The 27,160-nt window shown below is 37.2% G+C and overlaps 1 protein-coding gene across 4 annotated transcripts in view; it reads left to right on the top strand.

Annotated features, from left to right (window-relative positions):
- Positions 1 to 27,160, top strand: part of LOC136846677 (arrestin homolog) — a 330,726-nt gene that overhangs the window by 238,698 nt on the left and 64,868 nt on the right. For all 4 annotated transcript variants that reach the window (XR_010855482.1, XM_067117686.1, XM_067117685.1 and 1 more), the window contains exon 6: positions 25,273 to 25,517. Coding sequence is in view for 3 of the 4 variants with exons in the window: in XM_067117686.1 (XP_066973787.1) it covers positions 25,273 to 25,517 (245 nt within the window). In the remaining variant the exon portion in view is untranslated. The remainder of the gene's footprint in view (positions 1 to 25,272; positions 25,518 to 27,160) is intronic.

The following is a 27,160-nucleotide window of genomic DNA, read 5'->3' on the forward strand; positions in this document are numbered from 1 at the left end:
TTGACAGAGAGAGAGAGAGAGAGAGAGAGAGAGAGAGAGAGAGAGAGAGAGAGGTGTTACTTAGGCATTAATTAGAAAGAAAGGGGAAGTAATGGGTGATGAAATGCACGTAGGCGGTAAAAGGGAAGGTCGTGAGAGTGAAAGAGAGTGAATTACCTTGTAGTTACTAATGAGGTGATGGTGAGAGGGAAGTGTGAGAGAGAAAAGGAGAAATGAAGATCTCCCGGTGGTGAATAACTCAGAATAGGGCACAGCAGAAATGGCTGATGAAGAAGGAAGAGGTAAAGAAGGGTTGTTTGAGAGAGAGAGAGAGAGAGAGAGAGAGAGAGAGAGAGAGAGAGAGAGAGAGAGAGAGATAAGTTCAAAAACAAACAAAGTAAGACGTTCAGAGCACAGTCGAATAAGAGAGAGTCAAGAGATTTACTCTAAAATAACTTCATTATTGATAATAAACACATATCAATTGCCAGGCACCCGGTCCTCCCCCTCCCCTCCCCCCTTGCATACTGACAAGTCATCCATCCTTTGTGCTTCTTTAACACACGGAATACCTTGGGTTTCTCGGCCCACACTGTAAAGTACCACCTCTCGCACCAAACTCCTGAGATCTGTCGCAAGTTTGTGTAAGAGTCAAGGGAACCGCATCTGCCAACGGCATCTGGCATTCAGTGATGGTCACCCAAACAAGCAATGACGTACCCAAAGTTACATAAAAAATGTTTGAGGCAAAAGTTGAATATGTTTTCGGACATCTTATAATCATAGGTATTAATGACAAGTCTTGAGATGTCAGCGTTAGTATCAACGCTTGTACGCATTCTTGATACTGTTCGTTCCAGCACTGACGTATGTGTCGGCACATTGGTGCGAATATATATAGACTATACATCACATAAATGTGTGATGTACAAAGCATTCATGTATGTGGAACTACATTCATTATACGTGCGTAAACTTTCACATAATTTTGCTTTATCTGTCCACAGCTATATATATCTCAACAATGAAATTCTGGACTCAGAATATCATCTGAGAACCTGTGTACCATTTAGTCCAAGTTCAGTTTGATTCAGTCATTCCATACTTAGCCAAATTGATTAAAAAAATATTAATCAAACATACTGTATAATGTACTCAAAATACTTCATTCCTATTCGACATGGGTTAGTGTACGAAGGCTTTATGGCTTTGATAGCATACAAGAATAGCCTTCAAAGATTTTACATTCCCAATACCCATCCGTCAAAGAGAACCTTATGGCCAAGTCCAAACGAATATTGGGCTTACCTCTCATTTCATTTCTTCCCTTTACAAATATGGACATTATGGCCTGTGGAAACTTGCTAGGAAACTCCATAGTCTTTCGCCTTGTTCCATAACAAAATACGCGCGTTATGAATAATATTATTAGTAAAAAAATATTATCCGGACCTTTCAGGTTTCTTCCACAACTGTTATGACAATACGGTGCCATAACGGGCACAGGTTCATCGGATGCAATCGGTGACATTATTGATCTCGGAACTATGAAATGCTAAACTTAGGCATAATGCCGTTCTCTCGCTGTTTGTGTTGTGCCCTGATAAGGCCAAGTTTACTTAATTCAACAGAGGAGGGACTGGTGCTGATGAATTCGCCAATAGGCCTTTCTTAGTTGTCGTGTGAATGTTTGCTCTGGGACCTCTTTGGATCGAAGGGAGAGAGAGAGAGAGAGAGAGAGAGAGAGAGAGAGAGAGAGAGAGAGAGAGAGAGAGAGAGAGAGAGAGAGAGAGAGAGAGACAAGAATAGTTTGCGAAGTGTTTTCATTCGTTATGGAGCAGCATATATCAATTCCGTCGTTGACACGTTACCTCACGAGAGAGAGAGAGAGAGAGAGAGAGAGAGAGAGAGAGAGAGAGAGAGACAAGAATAGTTTGCGAAGTGTTTTCATTCGTTATGGAACAGCATATATCAATTCTGTCGTCGACACGTTACCTCACGAGAGAGAGAGAGAGAGAGAGAGAGAGAGAGAGAGAGAGAGAGAGAGAGAGAGAGACAGACAGACAGACAAGAATAGTTTGCGAAGTGTTTTTATTCGTTATGGAACAGCATATATCAATTCCGTCGTTGACACGTTACCTCACGAGAGAGAGAGAGAGAGAGAGAGAGAGAGAGGGAGAGAGAGAGAGAGAGAGACAAGAATAGTTTGCGAAGTGTTTTCATTCGTTATGGAACAGCATATATCAATTCTGTCGTTGACACGTTACCTCACGAGAGAGAGAGAGAGAGAGAGAGAGAGAGAGAGAGAGAGAGAGAGAGAGAGAGACCCAAGAAACTCTTATATTGTAGTAACTTCCGACAGTTATGGAGCAGGTAAAAGATTGATCCACACGCCAGCTTGAACTTAAGAAAGCAAGAAAGATCTCAGAATCGTTGTGGAAGCATTTCAGCCATCTTTGGAGCAGACTTACGTAAACTTTCACGAAGTTGAACCGATAAACTCTAATGGAAAGACTTTCGTCTTCACAGAACCGTATCGAGAGAATTTTGGGTGATAGTTGACGAATAGACTGAGCGGATGGTGAGTGATAGTTGACGAATAGACTGAGCGGATGGACGTATCATGCAGATTAGAATCAAATGGATTGCCTATTTAAATAAACATCGCCTTAATATATAAACAAAGAAAAGATTTATAAAGTTTTTGACAAGTGAAATATGTCATAATGCACCCACACGCATATATATATATATATATATATATATATATATATATATATATATATATATATATATATATATATATATATATATATATATACATATATATACATATATATACATATATGACTCATGTATATCGAAATTTCTTTACCTTCTGAACATTTCCAAGCCAAAAAGGCGTAGGTTCAAATTCCCTTGGAAATATAACTTATTCCCAAAGTACAGTGAATTTAATATTAAAATGGGTTATTTGTGCCTTGATATTTGAAAGTCTGTAAATGTCATGATTATATTAGTTAGAGACTATACGTACAGACAGTATGTATATATATATATATATATATATATATATATATATATATATATATATATATATATATATATATATATATATAGACAACTGTAACATGATAAAACGTAATAGCTTCTCTCACTCACTCATACGGCCCTATGTGAACCCTTGATTAAAAAAGTGGCAAAAGTGTTCCCTCCAAGGGAAATAGGTACACCAGTATCCAGTGAGAGGAAAAATGAACGCCGACTCCACAGGGAGATGGCCAAAAGTTTGGAAGTGGTATAACGAAGAAAAACAATAACTAGTTTTACTTTTTTACTTTTTTTTTTTTGTTGAATCAGGCTGCGGTGGTTTTAGGGGGTGGATTGAAGAATGTAAATTAACCATAGAGGTAAAAGTTTTAAAAGGAAAAATGAACTAGAGTATCGTCCCCTCGTTCTATTTGGGAAAATAAGCAAGATTTTCTTTAGAAATATATGGAAATAAGCTTAAATTGATTTTGATAGAATGAAAGAAAGAAATGCAAACAAGGTGTATGTGATTTCTTTCTTTTTTTATGGAAAAGAAAGCATTGGCACAAAGTAATATACGCAAATTAGGGAAATACTAAGAATAAAAATTGGAAATTAGCCAAAAAAAAATCAAAATGAAAGAGGGATAAGATGAACAACGTAAAAAGTATCATAAATGAAACAGGGAATTGGAACCCTTAGGCATGAGGATAATATTATCGCCGAAATTCGATATGTGCCCTTAATGGTTAAGGGACTTATGGCTAATATTTTTGGAATAGTCAAGGGACTTTCGGCGAGTAATGTACGAAAGCGTTTAGGACTTTTGGCGACTGTCTTTCTGAATTAATTTGGTACCCTTTTAAAGGCACAGATGGAATTGTTAAACGCCATAAAATTCAGTTTATAGTTGACAATCTGTCATAACTTAACGTACTTCATTGCATTTTACTGTACCTCCTTTCATATTCTCTTTCTTCCATCTTACTTTCCACCCTCTTCTAACAATTGATTCACAGTGCAACTGCGAGGTTTTCCGCCTGTTACACCTTTCAAACCTTTTTCTGTCAATTTCCGTTTTAGCGCTGAATAACCTCATAGGTCCCAGTGCTTGGCCTTTGGCCTAAATTTTATATTCAGTTCAATTTAGAATAATCTCGACAGAATAACACCAGAACGAAAGTATTATCAGACAAACACGCACACACATACACACAAACTGCGACAGGAAAATTCCCTAATGGCGTCGATTTTCACTCGTCTGCATCCGGTCTCGCTGCAGCAAATGCAGTTCAGATCCTAGAGAGAGAGAGAGAGAGAGAGAGAGAGAGAGAGAGAGAGAGAGAGAGAGAGAGAGAGCTAGAGAATGATGCAGTGAGAGAGAGAGAGACCATATGGGAAAGAAAAACAGCTGAATGTTTATCAGAAATCGACGGCGAAACGTTCGAAGAAAGTAAACACGGTTATGTTGACAAAGCGCAGGTTTATTTTATCTGCCAGAGCAGAGAGGCTCTGACGTACGTATTTACGTGCGTATTCCCGTACCTGTGTGTCTGTTAAAAAATAAATGACTCGATAAACATAGGCCCGGTGCGGTGTCAGTGAAATGAGGTGTCATTTTGCCCAATAGCAGAAATCTATGGTGTGTTTGGTTGGTTGCTATCGTAAGCCCAAAGGTTTGGGAAGGTGTGACAGGACGTAAGAGACCTACTGTGGGTCTCTGGACTCTCCAGCCCAGCAGAGGCAAGACTTCTCTTGATTCCTTGTACTGGCAGACTGTGGAATTATTGATGTTTTGGTGTCTATGCAAATGTGCTGCGGGGTTATTTTAATACGTCGTATACCTTTGTGTACATGGCTTTTTCTTTCTTACTTAAATGACTGTTTATGTACTTAAAAACTTATTGGATTTTTGTTTATCTTTATTTATTTCTTCTTTTTCATTTTTTTCATATATCGGACGTTTGTTCTGGTGAAGTTTTCTTTACAAGCTATTTTGATTCTACAAAAGAATGTTCGCTTATTTCGTGATAATAATAATAATAATAATAATAATAATAATAATAATAATAATAATAATAATAATAATAATAATAATAATAATAATAATAATAATTAGCTGAAAGTAAGAACTACTTTTTACCATCTGTTTAAATTTATGTATATGTACAGTCTTGCACTTAAAACACAACTGTGGATGCATATGTTATTTACACTGACAAACTGTTAATGCAATACAAATAAAAAGGAAATGTTTGAATCTGAAAAAATATATACATAAAAAAATATCTTAGTTCGAGCGTTGCTAACTGATTAAAAAAAACATATACGTGATTTTGATGAAAAAAAAAAAACGAAAATGCAATTAAAAAAACACACACGTAAGAAAAATGCAATAAAAACACTGAAACCGGTCCAGATAATAAGAAGGGAAAATGAAGACTATAAAAAGTTTTTCCCAGCTCATAAGAATTTCCTAGTAATCTTAATCACGAATAAATGTCCCAAGCAGAAAGTAATTAAACTGGGAACACGCGAACTGAACCTTTGAGGGCCTCGGGAAAGTGATATGGCAGTTTTTTTTTATAACCATAAAATTCTTGAGGTATTTGCTGTGGTGAGGTCTTTTGCCTTCAGTAATGGATTTGGGTTTTCAGTTATATATATGCACATATATACACATATATATATATATATATATATATATATATATATATATATATATGTGTGTGTGTATGAATATAATGTATATATATATATATATATATATATATATATATATATATATATATATATATATATATATATATTAATTATATAGATATATATAAATACATATATATACATATGTAATATGTATTTTATGTAATTGCCATAATCACTCTCTCATATGACTTTCATCCAAATCCATTATTTCTCTCTCTCTCTCTCTCTCCCTCTCTCTCTCTCTCTCTCTCTCTCTCTCTCCTTCTCCAATATTCCATCGCCTTCCATAAAGTTTGATAGCATTTCCAAAGCAATCAGCGACAAAAATTACTCAGAGAACCGGAGTGTAAAAATTCTCCAGGAATTTTAACGGCACCAACTTTTTTTTTTCTAAAGTTAGGTTATTATTCATGTCTTGCAAGTCTCGGGGCACGTGAATTAGTGGAAGATCTTAGGGGGGCAGGGGGCTTTATAATTTAAGTTTAAAGAATGCCTACTGCCCTTGGAGTAACAACTAAAGTTTTGTAGATTTTTATAAGGCTTATTTTGAAAGCAAATCGCGTCTGACGCAACAGTTCTTGTCATATTATATATATATATATATATATATATATATATATATATATATATATATATATATATATATAGATATATATATATATATATATATATATATATATATATATATATATATATATATATATATATATATACATACATACATATATATATACATGTATATATACATACATCTGTATTCAATATTAAACTGTTTACCTTAATCGGGTTGCTCTAGAGCAAGAATGGCCACTATTGTCACTGCTACATTTTTGCTCTGTAATTGTTGAATCCCGGATGGAAAACGCACCTTCCCCCGCCCCACCCTACATAATACTTCAGCAATATTTGCCGCTCCTTATATGACCTTCATAGAAGGCTCATCATCTTGCAGACACTCAGATACACACCGGTTATAAAGGTCCTCCCCCTTCCCACCCCCTCTAAATCTTCCTCTCTCCCTCCCTCCAAACACTTTCCAATTATTCAATCTTTTCAAACCTATCGTCCTCCGTTTTCCCCACATGAAAAGGCCGCATCAGATCCCGCGTTGATGTATCCTTTCACAGACAAATCTTTTTTTTAACCGCTTTCACGTATCTCCGCATTTCTCGTCCTTTCAATTTTCCCGAGGCCATACATCCTAAGCAAACAGTTCGTCTCCGCAGCTACAACCATTTTTCTTTTCATCACCTCGCTTCCGTAAGAAGTAAAAGTTTGCTTACGAATACTTCGGTAATCTCGTTCCTTTCTTTCTCGTTCCTTTCTTTCTCGTTCCTTTCTCTCGCACTTTCGGGTTTTCTGCATGACGCCTCAAAGTTGGGAAAAATGATTCCCCCTCGAAGAATAAGTCTGGCGAGGCTTAAGAGAAAATTCCCATCCATGACACTAACCCGCCTTCCTCTCTCTCTCTCTCTCTTTTTTCCCCCTCCTCTCCTAGCTGCTTAAACTGGAAGTTTAAGCCGAGAGTTTGGGAGTTATTTTTCGACATAATGGAAAAGGAGGAGTCTGGAGGAAAGGCTGGAAACTTTGTGAACATATATTTTCTCATCCATGTGCCTTTTTTTTTTTTTTTTGGGGCGGGTGTTGTTGTGGGGGCGGGGTAGTGGGGAGGAAGGGACCTTAAAGGTGGTGACTCCTGAAGGTGTTAACCCCCCGGGTCACATCAAATCTTTTGGGATGAAGCTTCTGCCCCCCAAACCCCTTCCGCAGCCCGCCACAATCGATGCACTTTACATATGTTACAAACGTCAACGGTGTCATAATAGGACCTTACGGAGCGTGCTACTAGAGCGTTCCTACTCGCTCACGAATCGAACCCGGGCGACTTCTTGCTGCAGTAACAAAAAGTCCAAAATAAAATAGAAATACTGACAATTTAGAACGCGAGGCCAGTTTTCAGGTGCACGCTGGAAGTATTAAGCCATAAACACTACACCAGTTGCAGCTTATTGCACCAAGAAGTTTACGCTGCCGTGAAATACTTTAGTAAATGCTGCGTCTGCTCTGTCACACACATTCTTCCCAATCAACGTAGTCTATGTTATTAAAAGTTATATAGGGAGTTATAAGTAAAACTGCGCGACTTTGTTTTAACTACAATTATACAGCACTGTATATGGCGATTTAGATCGCTAAGAATACACTACGGTTCTCCATAAGTTATGTATACCTTAGTTTTGCCAGACCACTGAGCTGATTAACAGCTCTCCTAGGGCTGGCCCGAAGGATTAGACTTATTTTACGTGGCTAAGAACCAATTGGTTACTTAGCAACGGGACCTACAGCTTATTGTGGAATCCGAACCACATTATACCGAGAAATGAATTTCAATCACCAGAAATAAATTCCTCTAACTCTTCAAAAGCCGGCCGGAGACTCGAACTCGGGCCTAGCGAGTGCTAGTCCACAGCTCTAACGACTCGCCCTACGAAGAGCTGACGGTTCTCCGTAAAGTCATTGCACTAGACAGCATACAATAGAAATAACTCAATTTATTTGACTGTGTAAAAGAAAAATCTGAAGTTAATACGTTATTTGCGACGGATGATGTTATTCTGTAAAAGATGTTATTTTATGAAAGATGTCGTTCTATTGAAAAAAATTTTGTTCTATAAAATCAGCCCAAACATTAATGAAAAATGTTGTTCTATTGAAAAAGGTTATGTTCTATCAAAATCAGCCCAAACATTAATGAAAGATGTTGTTCTACTGAAAAAAGTTATGTTCTATAAAATCAGCCCAAACATTAATGAAAAATGTTGTTCTATTGAAAAAAGTTATGTTCTATCAAATCAGCCCAAACCTTAATGAAAGATGTTGTTCTATTGAAAAAAAAAATTATGTTCTATAAAATCAGCCCAAAGATTAATGAAAGATGTTCTATTAAAAAAAATTATGTTCTATAAAGTCAGCCCAAAGATTAATGAAAGATGTTCTATTAGAAAAATTATTTTCTATAAAATCAGCCCAAAGATTAATGAAAGATGTTCTATTAAAAAAAAATTATGTTCTATAAAATCAGCCCAAACATTAAACGCACAGTACTCTCCTCAGCATATGAGAAAATACTACGAAAGCATAAACAAAAAAAGCGCCAGAACAACAACGACAAAAAGGCTGAGATTTCCCGGGGGTGGGGGGGTGGGCGGGGCATGGTTATTCTGCTCGGCAAAGACCTATCCCAAATTAAAACTTGAGCAGATCAGGTACGTCGAACTCCGGCGGAAAAGATAAGAGTGACGACGACCTTGCCTGCGAAAACTTCCTCCGAGAGAAGAACTTGGGAGGAGAAGTGATGAGAAGGTGATGGGGAATAATGGAAAGGAATAGGAGAGATAAAAAAAATGGTTCTTTTAAAGCTGGAAGGAAAGAGTGAAGATGAGAAGGCGACAGAGAATGATGAAAAGGAATCATAGTTGGTTAAAAAAAACTCTTAGAGTTATAATGGGAAGGAATGGGAGGGAGATAAAAAAAAAAAACAAATGGTTCTTTCGAAGCTGGAAGGAAAGAGTAAAGATTGGAAGGTGACAGAGAACGATGAAGAGGAATTATAGTTGGTTAAAAAAAAAACCTCTTAGGGTTTGAGATAAAAAAAAACAAATGGTTCTTTTGAAGCTGGAAGGAAAGAGTAAAGATGGGAAGGTGATAGAGAATGATGAAAAGGAATTATAGTTTGTAAAAAAAAAACTCTTAGGGTTTGGGAGAATTCTTGGAAGCAGAACTACAAGAGAATAAATGAGAGAAGGAGAACAGAGGGAACGAGTTTCTAAACAGATAAAAAGTACTTTTTTTCTGGAACTTATCCCCAAAAAAGACTGGTGGGAAAGCAAAAAGAAAAAAAAAAAAAAAAGAGAGAACAGGGGAACAATGAAAAGGAATTAAATTAGGTAATTGCAGGAAAAGAAAGACTAAAGAGAAATGACTTTAGGAACTAATGAAATTAAAAAGAAAATGAGAGAATAGAAATCATTTTTAAAAATTAAAAGATTGGAGTTCGGAACAGAGTTAAAATTGATGAAGAAAATATGTAAAATGGAATATGAATAGAAAAGCCGCTAATGTAGCTGACACTATATAGATAGAAAAAAAGGTTAGGAGGAAAACTCTTTTTTTATACATATTCTCTCTTATTAGATGTGAAAGGCTTATTTCAAGGAGTGAATAAGTATCACTAATCGGTTCCTTATCTCTCCATTTAAAAGAACGAGTAGCTCGATCATTTTCCTTTCTTACTTATAGACCCACTAAATTGTTTTTCCAGATTCAAATTACTTACTCCATCCTGTCCTCAAATATGCATGCGCACGAATATATGCTGCGTATCTCTTAAAAGCATGTGAGTGTAAACTGTATCATTCCAGTGCCACAGGCAATTGCAGGGCTTCCAGATACTAACGTCTTCAGTGACCTGCCTCTACAGCTCTAATCATATGGCTGGGTAGATCCAGACCCTCCAGAAGGGGAAGGGTCCAGCAGAGGTGGGGAACTACAGTAACCCTCTAAATGGAACCCCCTCTAACTCCCATGAAAAAAAGTGCAGGAGCTCCGTTTTCAACTCCGCCGTCCCACGCACCTCAAGGGTACGATAACAACTAATAGAGAAGGGCTTGGTGACGGGGTCTTTGGGGCCATAGCGAGCCCATCGGTGGTCTCGGCCATAGACCTCCCCCCACCTGGCAGTAAGGTCATGAAGTCCGTCCCCAATGCTTCCAGCGTGACTGGGCGGGTAGGAATCGCTATAAAAAGCTTCTGCCTCTTTATGAACTTGACGGCATTGCATAGCTTACGAAAAATGGAGTTGTTTGCTCTGAGATAAAAAGTTCTCATGAGGGTTTAAAGAGGAGTAGTTATAGCTGACAAAAATGTACTGAAGAATGTGAATAGATATCGGATGGAGGTGCTTTCAACGGAAATGGTCGAAGAGGACGCACCAGAGAAACCACCTCCTTAGGAATAGCTGTGAGGATGAAGAAGAGATAGAGTGATAGCTAAATAGACAAAATAAGCACATGAAGAAAAATAAAGGAACAAATAAATGAATGGAGCGCTTTGTAAGGAAAGAATCATTATGTGGAAAGAGATTGTGAGGAATGTAAATAATAATGGCAGAAAAAAAAATAAAAGGCACACCTACAAGAAAAGAGGACGAGTTTGAGTTGCAACTTTCACGAAGAAGGAGCGGGTAATAAAATATGAAGCTCATTAGAAAGAAGAGACGGCGTTCGGAGTAAATCTTTAATGAAAGAGATTTCATGACATGAATGCGATGTATAATGAAGGTTTAAATTCAAACTCATGCAAGCAACCTTAGGCAAAATATGAAGGCTTTTTCTGGGCGAGTATGTAAATGTCTGTATGTTTATACGTGCATGAGTATTTGTAAAAACGCTCTCTCTCTCTCTCTCTCTCTCTCTCTCTCTCTCTCTCTCCACACGGGGCGCATAGAAAGTAAGTATAATTGTTCATTACCACGAGAGAATAATTGTTCCACATAAGGATCACTTAGAAGCCATCAACGCTGCCGTCCTTTCAAAAGTTTTTGCCAGTGGTCTGGAGAATTTATAAACTCTGAAAACTCAAAATCAAACAAAAAATCTATATGATGGTGCTTTTTTTCACTGATCTGTACGAACATCTTCGCAAAGCCGCAAAAACTAACCAGCAAAAAACGCAAGACCCATGGCCCATTTCACTGGCACTCCGGACCTAATGACACAGCAATTCACTTCCATATAAGGTTGCCACTAGAGGAGTAACCGCCATTAAGGTGAAAGGTCATTTGACTTTTTATTTTTAGACTCCACGGCATTCCCGTCTTGGGAAGCAATTGCTTCTTTCAAAGTCCATTTGCCTTTGACGTCTGCTCTCCTCTCTCGAATGCCAGTTTCATTTTTGTCTCTCAAAACATTCCAGTTGCAGGTCTTCCCCCTTAAGGTCGTGGTTTTTTTTTCCTTACACTTCTCATCACGCGTCTCTTCCCTTTTTAGTTTTCTGTAAAAGGAAACTATTGTACCGGCTTTGTCTGTCCATCGGCACTTTATTCTGTCCGCACTTTTTTCTGTCCGCCATCAGATCTTAAAAACTTCTGAGGCTAGAGAGCTCCAAATTGGTATGTTGATCATCCACCATCTAATCATCAAACATACCAAAATGTAGCCCTCTAGCCTCAGTAGTTTTTATTTTATTTATGGTTAAAGTTAGGCATAATTGTGCTTCTGGCAACGATATAAGATAGGCCACTACCGGGCCGTGGTTAAAGTTTCATGGACCGTGGCTCATACAGTATTACACGGAGACCACCTAAAGATAGATCTATTTTCGGTGGCCTTGATTATACGCTGTACAGAAAATTCGATTGCGCTGAAGAAACTTCGGAGCATTTCTTACTTGTTCTTTTTTTACAGTTGCATTTTCCAGTGTGTACGCTTTCGTTTTCCTATTTTATTTTTATCCTTGGGGAACTATCAGCATCACCTATTCTTCCTTTCCTTGTATCAATTTCCATGGCGGCACCGTATATCTCCAATTTCTGTTTTATTGTAAACCATATTTTTCCACACATTTCCAGACCGGATATAAATCGTAACTCGATCTTGTTTGATGTACATATAAATAGTTACACAAGAGGTGTACTGACAGGTGCGTTCGTTTTAAATATTATTGTGGTTGGTCAGATTCCGACATAGACAGTCAACATAAGTGCACTATGTATAGTTTTTTCTATGCTATTAATCCTTTGGTTAGCAGATGAAGTTGTGTAAATTTAGCTGAATAATTTCTCATTGTGTATTGAATATAAATTTTTCCATATCCAAGCAGATACTTGTTCACACACACACACACACATACACACACACACAAACATATATATATATGTGTGTGTGTGTGTGTACAAGTATCTTCTTGGATATGGAAAAATTCATAATCAAAACATTTATAGAAATTGTTCAGCTAAATATACACATCTTCATCTGCAAACCAAAGGATTAACAGCATAGAAAGAAAAACTCCATTTCTGCTGCTGATAAATACTGGCAGTAAAGTGAAAACAAGCTAGATACGAAATCCAGCAGAACACGGAGCCATTTTTCATTCAATACATTAAAGAAAACCCAATGTGCGTCAAAAGGTTCTAGTATTATATTAATATTCCCCGACCTCTTTTGACATCTGACAGAAATACATTAATGCCGCCAAAGGCTGTTTAATCCAACGCCACTTCCTCATTCCGTAATGCACCGTTCTTTATAATGTTTTTCCACGGGATTCTGGGTTCCTTACGCCGAACCGCGTAAAAATGCTCTCCCTCTGATTACACCGAAGCATTTTCTCCGAAAACTTATTTCTTATGTATACGAATCCTATTTCCACAAGGGAATCGTGTTACTAAAGGGCTGAGGATAAAAACTTCCCAAGTCGAGAGGGAAGACCTTCTCTATCGGAGGCTTCATATTCTGAAGGGAAAAGTTTCCAACCCGCCCCACCCCACCACCCGTTTTTTTTTTTTTTTTTTTTTTAGCAACCCCGCGGCTTTCTTAGGAACGTTTTGGCCCACGACGTCGTTCATTTTCGCGGGTAAAGATCCGTAAATGACGTAACACTTTTTGGTGCTAGAAATAAAATCAGTATCTCTTGTCGGTGAAGACCAGTCTCCCTTTCTCAATTAATGAATAAATGAGCCTTCTCCATTAACTGAATTAAACAAGTCGACGAAGTAATAGTAATCGTATGTTGATCTACTTTTAATATACTCTTACAATTATATTGTTTTTAGGTTTTACAAGATTTTCACACAACGAGAATCATGAATATATTCTTTCCCTGTCGGAATGAACTTCATCTCTCCATGTCTGCAGTGACAGTCACCTAAATACTGAGTAAATATCATTTAGTTTTATAACTCAGTTTATTTCTCCACGTGCCTATGTTTCTCCACGTTCCTGTGTTTCTACCTAGTTTGAACATCGCGAGGTAGATCTTTTCATTGACTAATTAATTTTCTCTGAAAAGACAACACCAGAAAATAACGTATTTATTTCCTATTAGACAGTTATCTTATTGTCTGTTTTTCATTTATTCATCACTGTATTCAATCCCGATATGACTGAATTTCGTCATGAGTCTCATCCTGCTAAAATGTGTAAACTGATATTACTCGTTTTAGAGGCTTAACTGTAAAAATCAACTCGTAACTCCAAGAATGATTTCTGGCTAGAGTTAAAAACAGAATTTTATTAAAGGATTCTGACTAGAGTTAAAAACAGAATTTTATTAAAGGATTCTGACTAGAGTTAAAAACAGAATTTTATTAAAGGATTCTGACTAGAGTTAAAAACAGAATTTTATTAAAGGATTCTGACTAGAGTTAAAAACAGAATTTTATTAAAGGATTCTGACTAGAGTTAAAAACAGAATTTTATTAAAGGATTCTGACTAGAGTTAAAAACAGAATTTTATTAAAGGATTCTGACTAGAGTTAAAAACAGAATTTTATTAAAGGATGCTGAGGAGCAACAATAAAAACTCGACGCGATAAGACAGGCGCCGAGCAAGAACGGAAACTTCCGAATCTTCCGTCATACTTTGGGACATAAAATGCGAAATGGCGCTGGGAGGCGCTCGAGAAAAAGAGGACATCGTGACAGCTCCTTGAACGAGATGATGGAAAGGGAAAGGATATACCAGACTGACATCCTCGTAAGTGTATGCGTCAGGACTAACCATCCTATTTATTACACTGTGTGGAGGTTGGGAACTCGAGAATCAACCGTTAAGAAAGTTCCTTGAACGAGATGATGGAAAGGAAAGGATATACCAGACTGACATCCTCGTAAGTGTATACGTCAGGACTAACCATCCTATTTATTACGCTGGGTGGAGGTTGGAAACTCGAGAATCAATAGTAAAGAGTAGGCTGTCCGTCTAACCATCCTATTTATTATACTGGGTGGAGGTTGGAAACTCGAGAATCAACCGTAAAGAGTAGGCTGTCCGTCTAAGGCTCTTGACTGTGGTAAAAAAAAAAAATAAAATAAAAAAGATTTTTCAATTAAAAAATCAAAAAAATCTAAAAGAGAATAACTTAAACAATTTGACAATCTCTACCTCTCCATCGCCTACACGGCTTTGCCCAATCCCTGTGCAACGCCGCAATAAAATCATGCAGTGCAGAGCAGTGCATGGGAGCCGCCGCAAGATATACACACACACAATGCCGTGGTAATTGCCCCGGGGCGCAATTATCCTTTCATTAGCGAGATGGCACCGGACGTCATGCGAGCAAAGCTCGTCGTTTCTCCCTCAACAGATTCCGTGACGACTGGCAAATGAGGATCGTTTGTTCTTCCTGCATATTCGGGACGGGGCAGGATCATCGGGGGGGGCCAAATGCATCGTTTCGTTTCGTTTCGAATGGGAAAAAATCGAGTTGGAACTACAAGGACTTTAGAGTAAGACACGGACGGATCTTCTCTGTCTTTGAGATATATATATATATATATATATATATATATATATATATATATATATATATATATATATATATATATATATATATTATTTGTACATATATTATATAATGGATATTTGTATGTGCGTGTGTATATATTTATATACAGTATATAAATATACATTATATATATATATATATATATATATATATATATATATATATATAGAGAGAGAGAGAGAGAGAGAGAGAGAGAGAGAGAGAGAGAGAGAGAGAGAGAGAGAGAGAGAGAGAGAGAGAGGTCATTGAACCAACCAGACATAACAAGTAAACAAACACCAAGGACTGTTTTGTTCTGTGCAGTCCATGTAGTATAATTCAATTTAATGAGACCAGGCTTTACTCAGAGACCTAAACACAAACTTTGGTTTCTCTCTTCGTTTATTACTTCCGTCTCTCTTCCTGTCTTCGTTGTTTTATGTCACTTAGAAGGCAGACATAAGATTCGGTCCTTTAAAATGTGTTGACTGACAGGTCCCTACTTTCAATTTTCTCTCAATTTTTTTTTATTCTCGTCCGGTCTTCATTAGAAATAGTACTTAATTTACCATCAGGCTAATTTCCTCTTCAGTAAAGAACGAAGAAGAAGAAGAAAAAGAAGAAGAAATATCCTAACATGACTCGAAAAAAGTCCACTGACAGGTAAAAAAAAACTTCCTATCAAGTCCAGTCCATTAAGAAGCCCGAGTAAAATCGGGTTCTTTGAGAAAAACTTATGAATCATTTCAATTATCCTTTTCCTGTGACTGCCTGACTTCAAAAGGCTTCGGGGGATTTAATCAGGTTTTTCTGTTTTTTTTTTCTCCTCGAGAAGGTAAATAAGGGAAACCGATAAAGAACGACCAGTTCAATTAGGGGAAAGAGCCACTCGCTGTAATTGAAATGAAATTGATTCTAAACTCATTTTCTTTCTAACTGCCATCATCAGTGTGGGACTGAACGTACCTTTTATTTTCTCTCCTCTAAACATAATGATCATTACGTCATCACCATCTTCATTGTCATCATGATCAACGTTGCCATTGTTATATGATCTCATGAGTAGTGTTACTGGCTGCTCTAGGGGCAAGAACCCGTGTTGGCATAGTGCCAGCTTAATCTAAAACAACATTGCTGATTTATACGAGTAGTTTCAGGTGATGATGAGCAACCAAGGTCTACGATATTACCCAGAAGTAGCAGTGAAAGGGCCATCTATAGTTTGCCGAGCAGTCACGAAATCCCAAAGACAATAGAAAGTGGGTCAAGCTGGCATCATAAACGAAAAGCCAGCTTCAAAGCCCCCCAGTAAAGGAAACACGAGAGGCGTTGAAAATAGTACCTTTAATTGCAAGACCGCGCTAACAGCAAGAAGGGAAAATTCTCGAGAATGGTATTCGTAATTTTCGCTGCCATGAAACTAATGCCACTGCTCATATTCAAAGCCTTCTACTAACGGCAACAGAATGGGCCTTCAAGTTGATTTCTGTAATGTTGTCTGAGCGAGAAAAAGTGTCAGGAGCCAGTTCAAAACCTTCCAATACCGTCTACGGCAACGCACTTCGAAAACCGTGCCAGTAACTTTGGGGAATAATTTTATCATGATTTTTCTTTTGCAAGATTTGATTTTTTATTTTATAAATTATCAAAACGTTTTTATGATGCTAGATGCTGAGGTCACTGGTTTTCGAAGCATCTTATGAAGTAGTTTTTTTTTTCTTTTTTTGAGAAATTAAAAACTGAATATCATAGAATGTATTTTCAGGGAAACTAAAATGTCATTCTCCACTGAAATGAAAATTATATTTTGGCTAAAATAATTGATAAATTGCGAGAATCTCTCTCTCTCTCTCTCTCTCTCTCTCTCTATATATATATATATATATATATATATATATATATATGTGTGTGTGTATAATATATATACATATATATATATATATATATATATATATATATATATATATATATATATATATATATATATATATATATATATATATATATATATATATATATATATAAAGAAAAAGAGCAGAGCGTGGCGCGACCGCGGAAAGGCCGGATTACCACCCTTCCTTCCAAAAAGCAAACAGAATTTCATTTTATTCCCGTAGAAAGCTTTTCGTACCTGTGGAAACCTCGTTAGTGTTGACACACATCGAACGAGTGAGTGTTCCACCTTTTGCTTTTGCCTGTTCTTCATTTTTTTTTTTTTTTTTTTATTGTAACCTTTTGTTCAGTTCTTTGTCAGGCGTTTTATGCAGCTTTTCCTGTTTTTTTTTTTTTTTAGTTCATTTATTTCACGTTTTATTTCTGGGCTGCTCTTGATTTGCGGTGACGTGAATTTAAGCGATTCCATAATGTTTTGCTGTGAGTTATTGTCATTTACGTTACTTTGAGCAGCTTGAGCTAATGACATTTTGCAAATGCAGCCAAAAACAGACATTAAATTTCTGAAATGAAAAGTGTTCCGGAAACGCAAGCAGCAGAAAAGAACAGCTTTACCACCGATTTTCAGTTTTCTGCAAAAGAAAACTATTGTGCCGGCTTTGTCTGTCCGTCCGCACTCTATTCTGTCCGCACTTTTTTTTCTGTCCGCCCTCAGATCTTAAAAACTACTGAGACTAGAGGGCTGCAAATTGGTATGTTGATCGTCCGCCCTCCAATCATCAAACATACCAAATTGCAACCCCCTATCCTCAGTAGTTTTTTTTATTTTATTTAAAGTTAAAGTTAGCCATAATCGTGCTTCTAGCAACGATGTAGAATAGGCCACCACCGGGCCGCGGTTAAAGTTTCATGGGCCGCAGCTCATACGGCATTATAACGAGACCACTGAAAGATAGATCTATTTTCGGTGGCCTTGATTATACGCTGTAACGGCTGTATAGAAAAATTCGATTATTTTTTACGGTTTTTTTTTCACATTTAGATTATTTGAGAGAAACTGCTCGCAAGAACGTTACAGATTGCAATGAAAAACAATGGAAAAAATTTAGACGTTAATTATATTTCCTCTAGTTCTGATAATTCCTGTTTGAATCAGTGCACATGATTCTTGCTGAAGTTGACAAGTATTCATTTCAGGAAATAAGAAAGAGAAAGGAGAAGAAAAGAAAGTAGGGTCAAATCCACAAGGAAGCGACAGACACGCCACTTAAAGAAATGACAGTTATAGATAGAGTGTCAAGGAAAACAGAATCAGGAAAATGCTAAAGCTCAGCCGAAGATGAAGAAGAAAATAAAAACCGTCTCTGAACCAGACAATCCAAAGGTTACTGACTTCTACAGAGTTTTTAATTTGAGGCATTAGTTGAATTACATTCCCGAATGCAAATTTTCCTCGGGGCGTTCCTTGAATCTCCAGAAATTTAAATGTTAAATGTATGCAGATGCCAAATTAATTTCCATTGTATCAGGAGCAGTTCAGAGGCGGGATATGTGTGGATAGTGAAATTCAGGGGAAGTCTGAAATAAATCTTTTTTTTCGGTTTTTCGTTCGGTAAAACTTTCTTTTTAAAATGTTGTAATGAAATTAGAAAGTACTAAATTTTCTGGGGCATTCCTTTTTATTTTTAACTTTAGGAAAAAAGAATACTTCAGAAAATTACTCTCATATACACTCACTAATTGCACCAATCTCTCTCTCTCTCTCTCTCTCTCTCTCTCTCTCTCTCTCTCTCTCTCTCTCTCTCTCTCTCTCTCTCTCTCTCTCTCTCTCTCTCTCTCTCTCTCCCCTCTTACCTACCCCTAAATCTTATCCTTCCTCGTTCCCCTTTGTTGACCCTTTCTAAAATCTCCATCCCTCTCTCTCTCTCTCTCTCTATTATTTTTACCCCTTTTCCTTCGTAATTCCACTGGACCCTTTATACGCATTACTCTCCCATAATGTCTTCATTAATTTCCAAATTAGGGCGCATTCATCATCCGACGCTGAGCAAATCTCTTCATTTTGTTATTCAATTGTTTCGTCCGTCTTAGAATTCGTATGGCTGTTCATTTCAGTATTTTGGTTCTCCCCTCTCTCTCTCTCTCTCTCTCTCTCTCTCTCTCTCTCTCTCTCTCTCTCTCTCTCTCTCTCTCTCTCTCATTTCTTAATTTAATTTATCTTATCGCATTGGTAAATCGTGGTTTTTTGTATATATATATATATATATATATATATATATATATATATATATATGTATATATATATGTATATATATGTGTGTGTATATGTATGTATGTATGTATGTATGTATGTATGTATGTATGTATATATATATATGTGTGTGTGTGTGTAGTGAAATGTAGAAAGTCGCTTAGAAAGTATGAATTTTCCAAACAAAAATTCGTACATGCAAAGACCAAGGAGTGGCCAAAGTTTCAAACATTACGACGACCCCAATAATAAAGAAATTTGCCTCAAAACACTTATTCACTTCAGTAACCTATAAGAAATTACAAGTTTCATTAATGATCTTTTTTTTTTATATAAGGCAGAGATGTTAACCTCATACTTGACCTTACGCTTATAACCGGGGAATGAGAATGATATAAGTTTGAGTCGCCTTGGAGATTAAAGAATAGATTGTTTATACAACCTTACAATACTTTTTCACGCGTTTTAAAATTAAAGTTATCTGTCATCTTCAGTAGTGGATCAATTAGGATAACTAAATCCTGCGACAATAACAGCGATAGATCAAACTATTTAATAAGACCTATTTCAAAATATGGCGGAGAAATTAGGAAAAATAAAACGCGCCCTAGTGAAAGCAATCAAGCGAATTATTTGAAACAAAATTTCCTTCAGAATTAGCGATCCAAAATTAACACGAACGTCATAACAAAATGGAAATTTCCGGACTCATTTTCGAGACAGAAATATCTATTTAGTTAAATACTTCGTTAGCAACAGAATGCCGGCATGGTATAATATTGCGTCTATTTTCCCCGAGTCATTTTTAATGGCCGCCAGAATAACGTGGATGTGAATTTCGGAGTAGTAAATTTACCCCTGATTGTTCTATGCAGTTCCGTCATTTAGGGGGCCATGTCTGTCGCTTCCTTTTTTATATTAGGCCCAAGGCTTTTCATGTTTTATATATATATATATGTATATATATATATATATATATATATATATATATATATATATATATATATATATATATATATATATATAAAATATATATATATATGCATAAATATTTATTTGAAAAATTTATTTCTCAAAACTTAAGTGTTTAAAACCATAATACTGTGGCTAATTTACCACTTGCTTGAAGGTCTATTCCCACCTTTATAAAAAAAATTTTTGGAAGAGATTTTTCTTAAGTTTCGGTGTTTTCTAATCCGCCCTTTTCCCGTCCCCCATCTTTTGCCTCTTTCTTTTCTCATCTTTTTTTTTCTCTTCTCTCTTTTATTCCCGTCCCTTTTTTCTCCCTTTTTTCCTTCGGGTCTGAACCTGACATTTTTTGCAAAGAATGTTGTTGTGCCTTTCAATACAAACTTCGTGGGAGGAAATGCCAGAAAAATTTTTCTTTCCTTTTTGCTCAGATTTCTTAGCTTTCGATAAAACTATCTAATAATAATATAATTTGAGGATAATATAACAATAAAATTATTTAATAATAATATTATTATATTACTGAGTATTACTATAATAATATATGTAATCTAATCAATATTCCCTTCTCTAAGGCTTTATGAAAACCTGCAGCGTAAAAGGTGTCAGTAACAAAAAGACTAAATGAAAATAAACAAAATATTTCCCTGAGGCTAAAACACTTAACACATCAGCTCCTCAAAACTAACAGTATTATATTTGCTGAAAACGCTTGGCATATCAGTAGAGCAACAGAATGTGGAGGAGACATTTACCGGCGGTCTCAAGAGGCACTGCACTATGTGTGCCTGAGAGAGAGAGAGAGAGAGAGAGAGAGAGAGAGAGAGAGAGAGAGAGAGAGAGAGAGAGACGTAAAGAAAATACGACAGCAATGATAACAACACTAAAGACTACATAAAGACGACAAGGCGCAGCCAGACCACATTAACCTTGACCCTTGACCTTCTTTGCTTCTTGTGGAGCTAGGTTGTACGTGGACTAAAATAGGATCTCTCTCTCTCTCTCTCTCTCTCTCTCTCTCTCTCTCTCTCTCTCTCTCTCTCTCTCTATAGCGTGAGTCACCCTCCGGCCATCATTGGTAGCTGTCAATATTTTTTTTTGAGTGAAAGTCGATGTGTCACTCCGTCGTTCATTCATGGTGTAGTCACAGGTTTTATCTTTAATGCTAAAAGGGTATAATCATATTCAGTTCTTAACACTTACGTAAACTTGTACACACATACACGCTCACACATACCCACACATACACACACACACACACACACACATATATATATATATATATATATATATATATATATATATATATATATATATATATATATGTATATGTATATATATATAAAAGTATATATTATATATATATACAGTATACATATGTTTGTGTATGTGGGCGTGTGTCATAAAAAACAATATTAATAGTTTTACTGTAATTTATAGTATTATTTGTCTGGAGACGCAGGCTGTACAAGAGCAAAATGTTCTAACCATTAAAGTAAAGGTACTCTGATCACTGTTCCTAATTTTTCCATGGGTAGTTTATTCCTTTTTCCTATTCATACCCAGAGAATAAATAATACATTTTTAGTACATCAGCACGTGAATGATATCAGACCTTATCTACATTTCATAAATGTGTTTGAACTGCACTGTGATATTTTAACAATCAAGCTGTGAATTGTAAAATGTGTTATGTATTTGTAATTCATATTTTGTATTGGTCTGTTGATGAATGAATGATTTTGATATATGCATATAGATACACATACATACATACAAATACATAAATTAATATTCATGGTGTCTTTGTTCTTCCATTTTTCCATCCACAGTTTCACTCTGAATTTCTCATTCTCCCGTGGGCAGTCTAGTTTCGTAAATGTGTTTAAGCATTTGTATTTTATTCATGCGCATTATGAAATATTCAGGTGCCTACGTTTATGATACATCAGAGCTCTCTAAGAGAAAGTAAAATTTTCATGTGTATATACTTCATTATGAATTATTCATCTTTGTTTTTTATCGAAAGGTATCTTTTCGTTAATACCTCGGATAATGTATTGTATACAACTGTGCTTTCCACCGAGGAGCATCTTCAGTAATTCCTAAATTCTTTTAATTAAATGGGTCTATTTTTACTTTATGCTATGCCCTTGTTTTCTCCCGAAAAAATATCATGCTTTAATACCTCTAGCGTTCGGTTTGCATTCTCCATTGTGAGTGTAGTGCTTTTGCGAATTCATTCCAGTCCATTGCTTTTCCAGCCTCACTGAATTCCTCGTCTTCATTCTCTTCCACTCTCTCTCTCTCTCTCTCTCTCTCTCTCTCTCTCTCTCTCTCTCTTTCATCTCCACTCTTCTCTCCACATTTCCACATTCGACCCATTCTCTCTCTCTCTCTCTCTCTCTCTCTCTCTCTCTCTCTCTCTCTCTCTCTCTCTCTCTCTCTCTCTCTCGTTCTTAATAGCCCGAGCACGTTTTCCAATTTGCAGACGTCTAGACTAGCACCGTGTTAATGCCCGGCTTTCTTCCACTTCCAGGTGAGATAAATCCTGGAAAACGAGGGAAGGGAGACAAACTCTCCAATTTCGCACATCTCTCTCTGTGTTATTCTCACTTCTGACTCACTCTGGGTGATTCTTACTGCTGGCTCACTCGTGGTGATTCTGATTCTCATTTCTGACTCACTCTGTGCGATTCTTACTTCTGACTCATTCTGTGTGATTCCCTCTTCTGATTCACTTGTGGTGATGCTTGGTTATGACTCACTCTGTATGATTTTCACTTCTGATTCACTTGTGACTGTTCTTACTTCTGACTCACTCTGGGTGAGTCTTACTGCTGACTCACTCGTGGTGATTCTCACTTCTGACTCACTCTTGGTGATTCTCACTTCTGAGTCACTCTTGGTGATTCTCACTTCTGATTCACTCTTGGTGATTCTCACTTCTGACTCACTAGTGCTGATTCTTGGTTCTGCCACGACGATTTTTAATCGTATAAATAGTCATAACACTTTCGCGACATTGCTGGTATCTCGATTTGTTAAGTAACATTGGGTATGGTCAGTCTTCAGATGGGTGACCACCACTGAATGCCAGACGCTGTTGGTGCATAGCGTCCCGTGACTACCAGTTGGGGTATGGTTATGGACTAGCAGCCTCACCCCCCCCACAACTGAGATTCGTGTCCTTGCAACAGACCCTAGTGCCCTGGTGTGAGTAGTAACAAGTCATTAGAAGCTGTTACCACGTCTGGCTTACGAGGATTTGTATTTCGCCTAATCCTTTCCCTTTGCTTTCTCTTCTCTTCGCTCTTGTTTCCGCGTTGAATTCGAGATAACTGTGTCCACTTTTTACCTCTGTACTGATCTCCCTTCCATCTCTACTCCTCGGTGTTCTCGTTTTTCGTTTTATGGGGATTTTCTCCCTTCAGTCTCCTGGCGATAAGGACGTGAATTGGCAGAGAGGATAAAAGGAGAGGAATAAAAAGTTCAGAAACTATAAATAAAACTTGCTGTCAGATGTCATGTCCATGTTTCTGATCATCAAGGAATGCAAATTTCGCAGTCCCTCGACAGCGCCTCACCTCTCATGAATACCTGTCATTGCAACAGCGCCTCACCTCTCGTGAATACCTGTTATTACAAAGCTGTTCAACTTTACGAGACCGGTGTCTCTTACTCCTAAATTCCCATAACGCATGCCCGAAAGATTTATTCTTAAATGAGTGATGACAGTCAAAGAGGGGTATTGTTAGAAAAGATGAAGATTTAAGAGGAAAGAGGTCAAAGGGAACTAAGAGGTCAAAGGGAACTTATGCGAGATAAAATACAGAAAGCAGTGCAGGTGGGCCCCAAAGAAAGGTCACTTCAAAGGCGGAACATTCACCCGAAATACCTTTGGCGTTGGTGAAAGGAGTAAAAGGCTCCTTAATGTAAGTGTGTTTATTAAGAGTTGAAAACTTGTAACATGAAACAACGAAGGAGCCTTGGTCGTATTTTTAACCACATTAAGTTCTGGGAATTAAAGGCCGATTCTGGAACAGCGAGTTCGCTCCCTAAATTTGGCAATTGGCTGTTGGAAAAGGATAAAAGAAAACGTGTTTAGTAGGCGGTGGCAGACTTGAAAAATCGGTCAAATCTGCTAAAAAAAAATTTTTCATGAACGGGGATGTATCTGCCATAGGTGTCATTTAAAGAAAGGGTAACTGATCATTGTCCTTATCCAACATATGCGTCACAGCATGGTATGTGTTGCTTTTATCAGCATGATCATTTAAATTGCTATGCTAAACACATCTTTTATAAAACCTGCTTTAAGTTAACTCTGTTTTATTAGTATCGTGTATATCAGTATCAATTTCATGTACTACTTTGTTATTTTCATTTTAGAAATAAGAATTTTTTTCATCCACTGAACCTATTATGAATCCGAGAGCTGCAGTTGTTCTCTTGTTCAATGGCTCTCCAGCAATGCGTAACAAAACCACTTACACACTAAAAGTCTTAGCTGGTGTCTGTTCATTAATTTAAGCATTCGTTTCTGGGTCACAGCTCAATGTAATAATAGTTTCCTCTTCAGCTCTTGTTACAATGTTACAAGGAAAGAAGCCGGCTTTCGCCAGAATACTGGAGAACCTCACTTCCTCCATTCATGCTTTATTATCCTGACCAACGTCTTCCAGAACTCTTGGACATCTCGCCGTGTCTTCCAGAACTCCTAAACATCTCGTCTTGCCTTTCCTTTTACCCGATACAAATAACAGCTCTTTTCCTTCCAGAGCACTCGACCCTCTCAACGGACGTCATTGATTGTCCTAATTAGTCCACGTAGCGTGACATTCTTCCCCCTCCCCGCCCCACAAACCCCCTCTCTACCGTTCCTCTCTAATTGCAGGGGAGAACCCCGACGACAAACCCCACAAGAGGTCTTCCATTAGGATGGGGATGAAGCTGTACCAGATGGCGTCCAACGCGGACCGCACCCAGCCCTACGCCTCCTTCTCGAAGCAGCTCCTCTTAGCCGACGGCCAAGTGGAGGTCGAGGCCACTCTGGACAAGGAGGTCTACGAACGCGGGGAACCTGTCGTCGTCAACGTGTCGGTTACGAACCATTCCTCCAGGAACGTCAGGAAAATCAAGGTGGGTGCCGCCTGGGGAGGTTCTCGTTATCTCGGGGTAGAGTTTGTTGGGAGGTTTTACTTCTCAGGGGATAAGTTTGATATATGGGACGGTTTATTGATCGAACACTTTCCCTATCATCAGGTAAATATGATATATGGAGCGGTTTTTGATTGAACATTTTACTTATCATGATGAAAATATGATATATGGGATGGTTTTTGGTTGAACATTTTACTTATCATCAGGTAAATATAATAAATGGGATAGGTTTTGATTGAACAGTTTACTTATCATGAGGTAAGTATGATATATGGGATAGTTTTTGATCGAACACTCTACTCATCATGAGGGAAATTTAATAAATGGGATAGTTTCTGATAGAACATTTTACTTATTATGAGGTAAATATGATACATGTGATGGTTTTTGATAGACCATTTTACTAATCATGCGGCAAATATAATTTTTTGGTCGAACATTTTGCTCGTCATGCGGCAAATATAATTTTTTGATCGAACATTTTACATGTCATGCGGCAAATATAATATATATGTGATAGTTTTGGATCGAACAGTCTGTGAAAATTCAGTAGTTGTGTCCAATAAAGTACAGCGTATGTAAACGGAGGCATGGTGTGGTAAACTACGTCTGTCTAGGAAATAATTAGAACGCCTGTTCAAGAGCAACTGTTCATAATATCAATCTTCAGTGGCACGGCGCACTACCTGTATGTTTAAACACGCTTAAAAATTGTTAACCTGGAGACTGACGCTGTTTAGCTGAAATGTTCATTCCACCAAAACATAACATGGACAGCTTCTGATATTATCGCATATTAATGCTTAGTAGATTGTGAGGCAGAATATTTCCGCTATTCTCTTTTTTCTGTTCCATTTCTTGTAGGAAGATATTTTCACTTAGTGCCACTGGAGATTGAAATCTTCCTAGCGGAGGTTTCCCATAGGTTGAAAAACCTCTAATTAAGAAGTAAAAAGCAATTAAAAATCAAGTCTCAACAGTATTAAATAATCATGAAATACCTCTGAGTCTTTTAGTTTTTACACAGAGTCCAACCCCGCAAAAATTAACTGAACGGATAACGCACGATGTAGAATTTCGTCCGTTCGTTTCAATGCTGCATCAACTTTATTTTTATAGTGCCCGGTGAGCAGAAGCTATTTAGAACGGAATTCATATCCCGGATTGCATGATGCCTTCCAAATGCGTCGCCGTACAGTATAAACATTTGTGTCAATTTGTTACCGGGAATATTTGAATACACTCCGCAGTGTGCAGTTTATCACAGGTAAACAATGACACGTCATTACAGCCACGAGTTATGGATAAAACCGAAATCTGATCATTTCTTGTAGGATGTTTCTTGTAGGGTTTGTAAAGGCAAATACAAGTTTTTTTTGTTTTGTTTACAAAATAAGAAATAGAAGCTCCGCTCGGAAATGCATCTGTGGATCTTGTTACCTCAGAGAAATTCGTTTTTATTTGTAAAACAAAAATAGGCGGGGCACTCAGTGGTTGCAAATCCAGGTAACGAACAAAATAAATGCGGTATAGAATCTTTTTACTGTTGTTTTAAAAGCGGACACAGACATTCTCTCTCTCTCTCTCTCTCTCTCTCTCTCTCTCTCTCTCTCTTCTTTATT

The sequence above is a fragment of the Macrobrachium rosenbergii genome, chromosome 15 (assembly GCF_040412425.1).
Source record: "Macrobrachium rosenbergii isolate ZJJX-2024 chromosome 15, ASM4041242v1, whole genome shotgun sequence".
Classification (NCBI taxonomy): Eukaryota; Metazoa; Arthropoda; class Malacostraca; order Decapoda; family Palaemonidae; genus Macrobrachium; species Macrobrachium rosenbergii.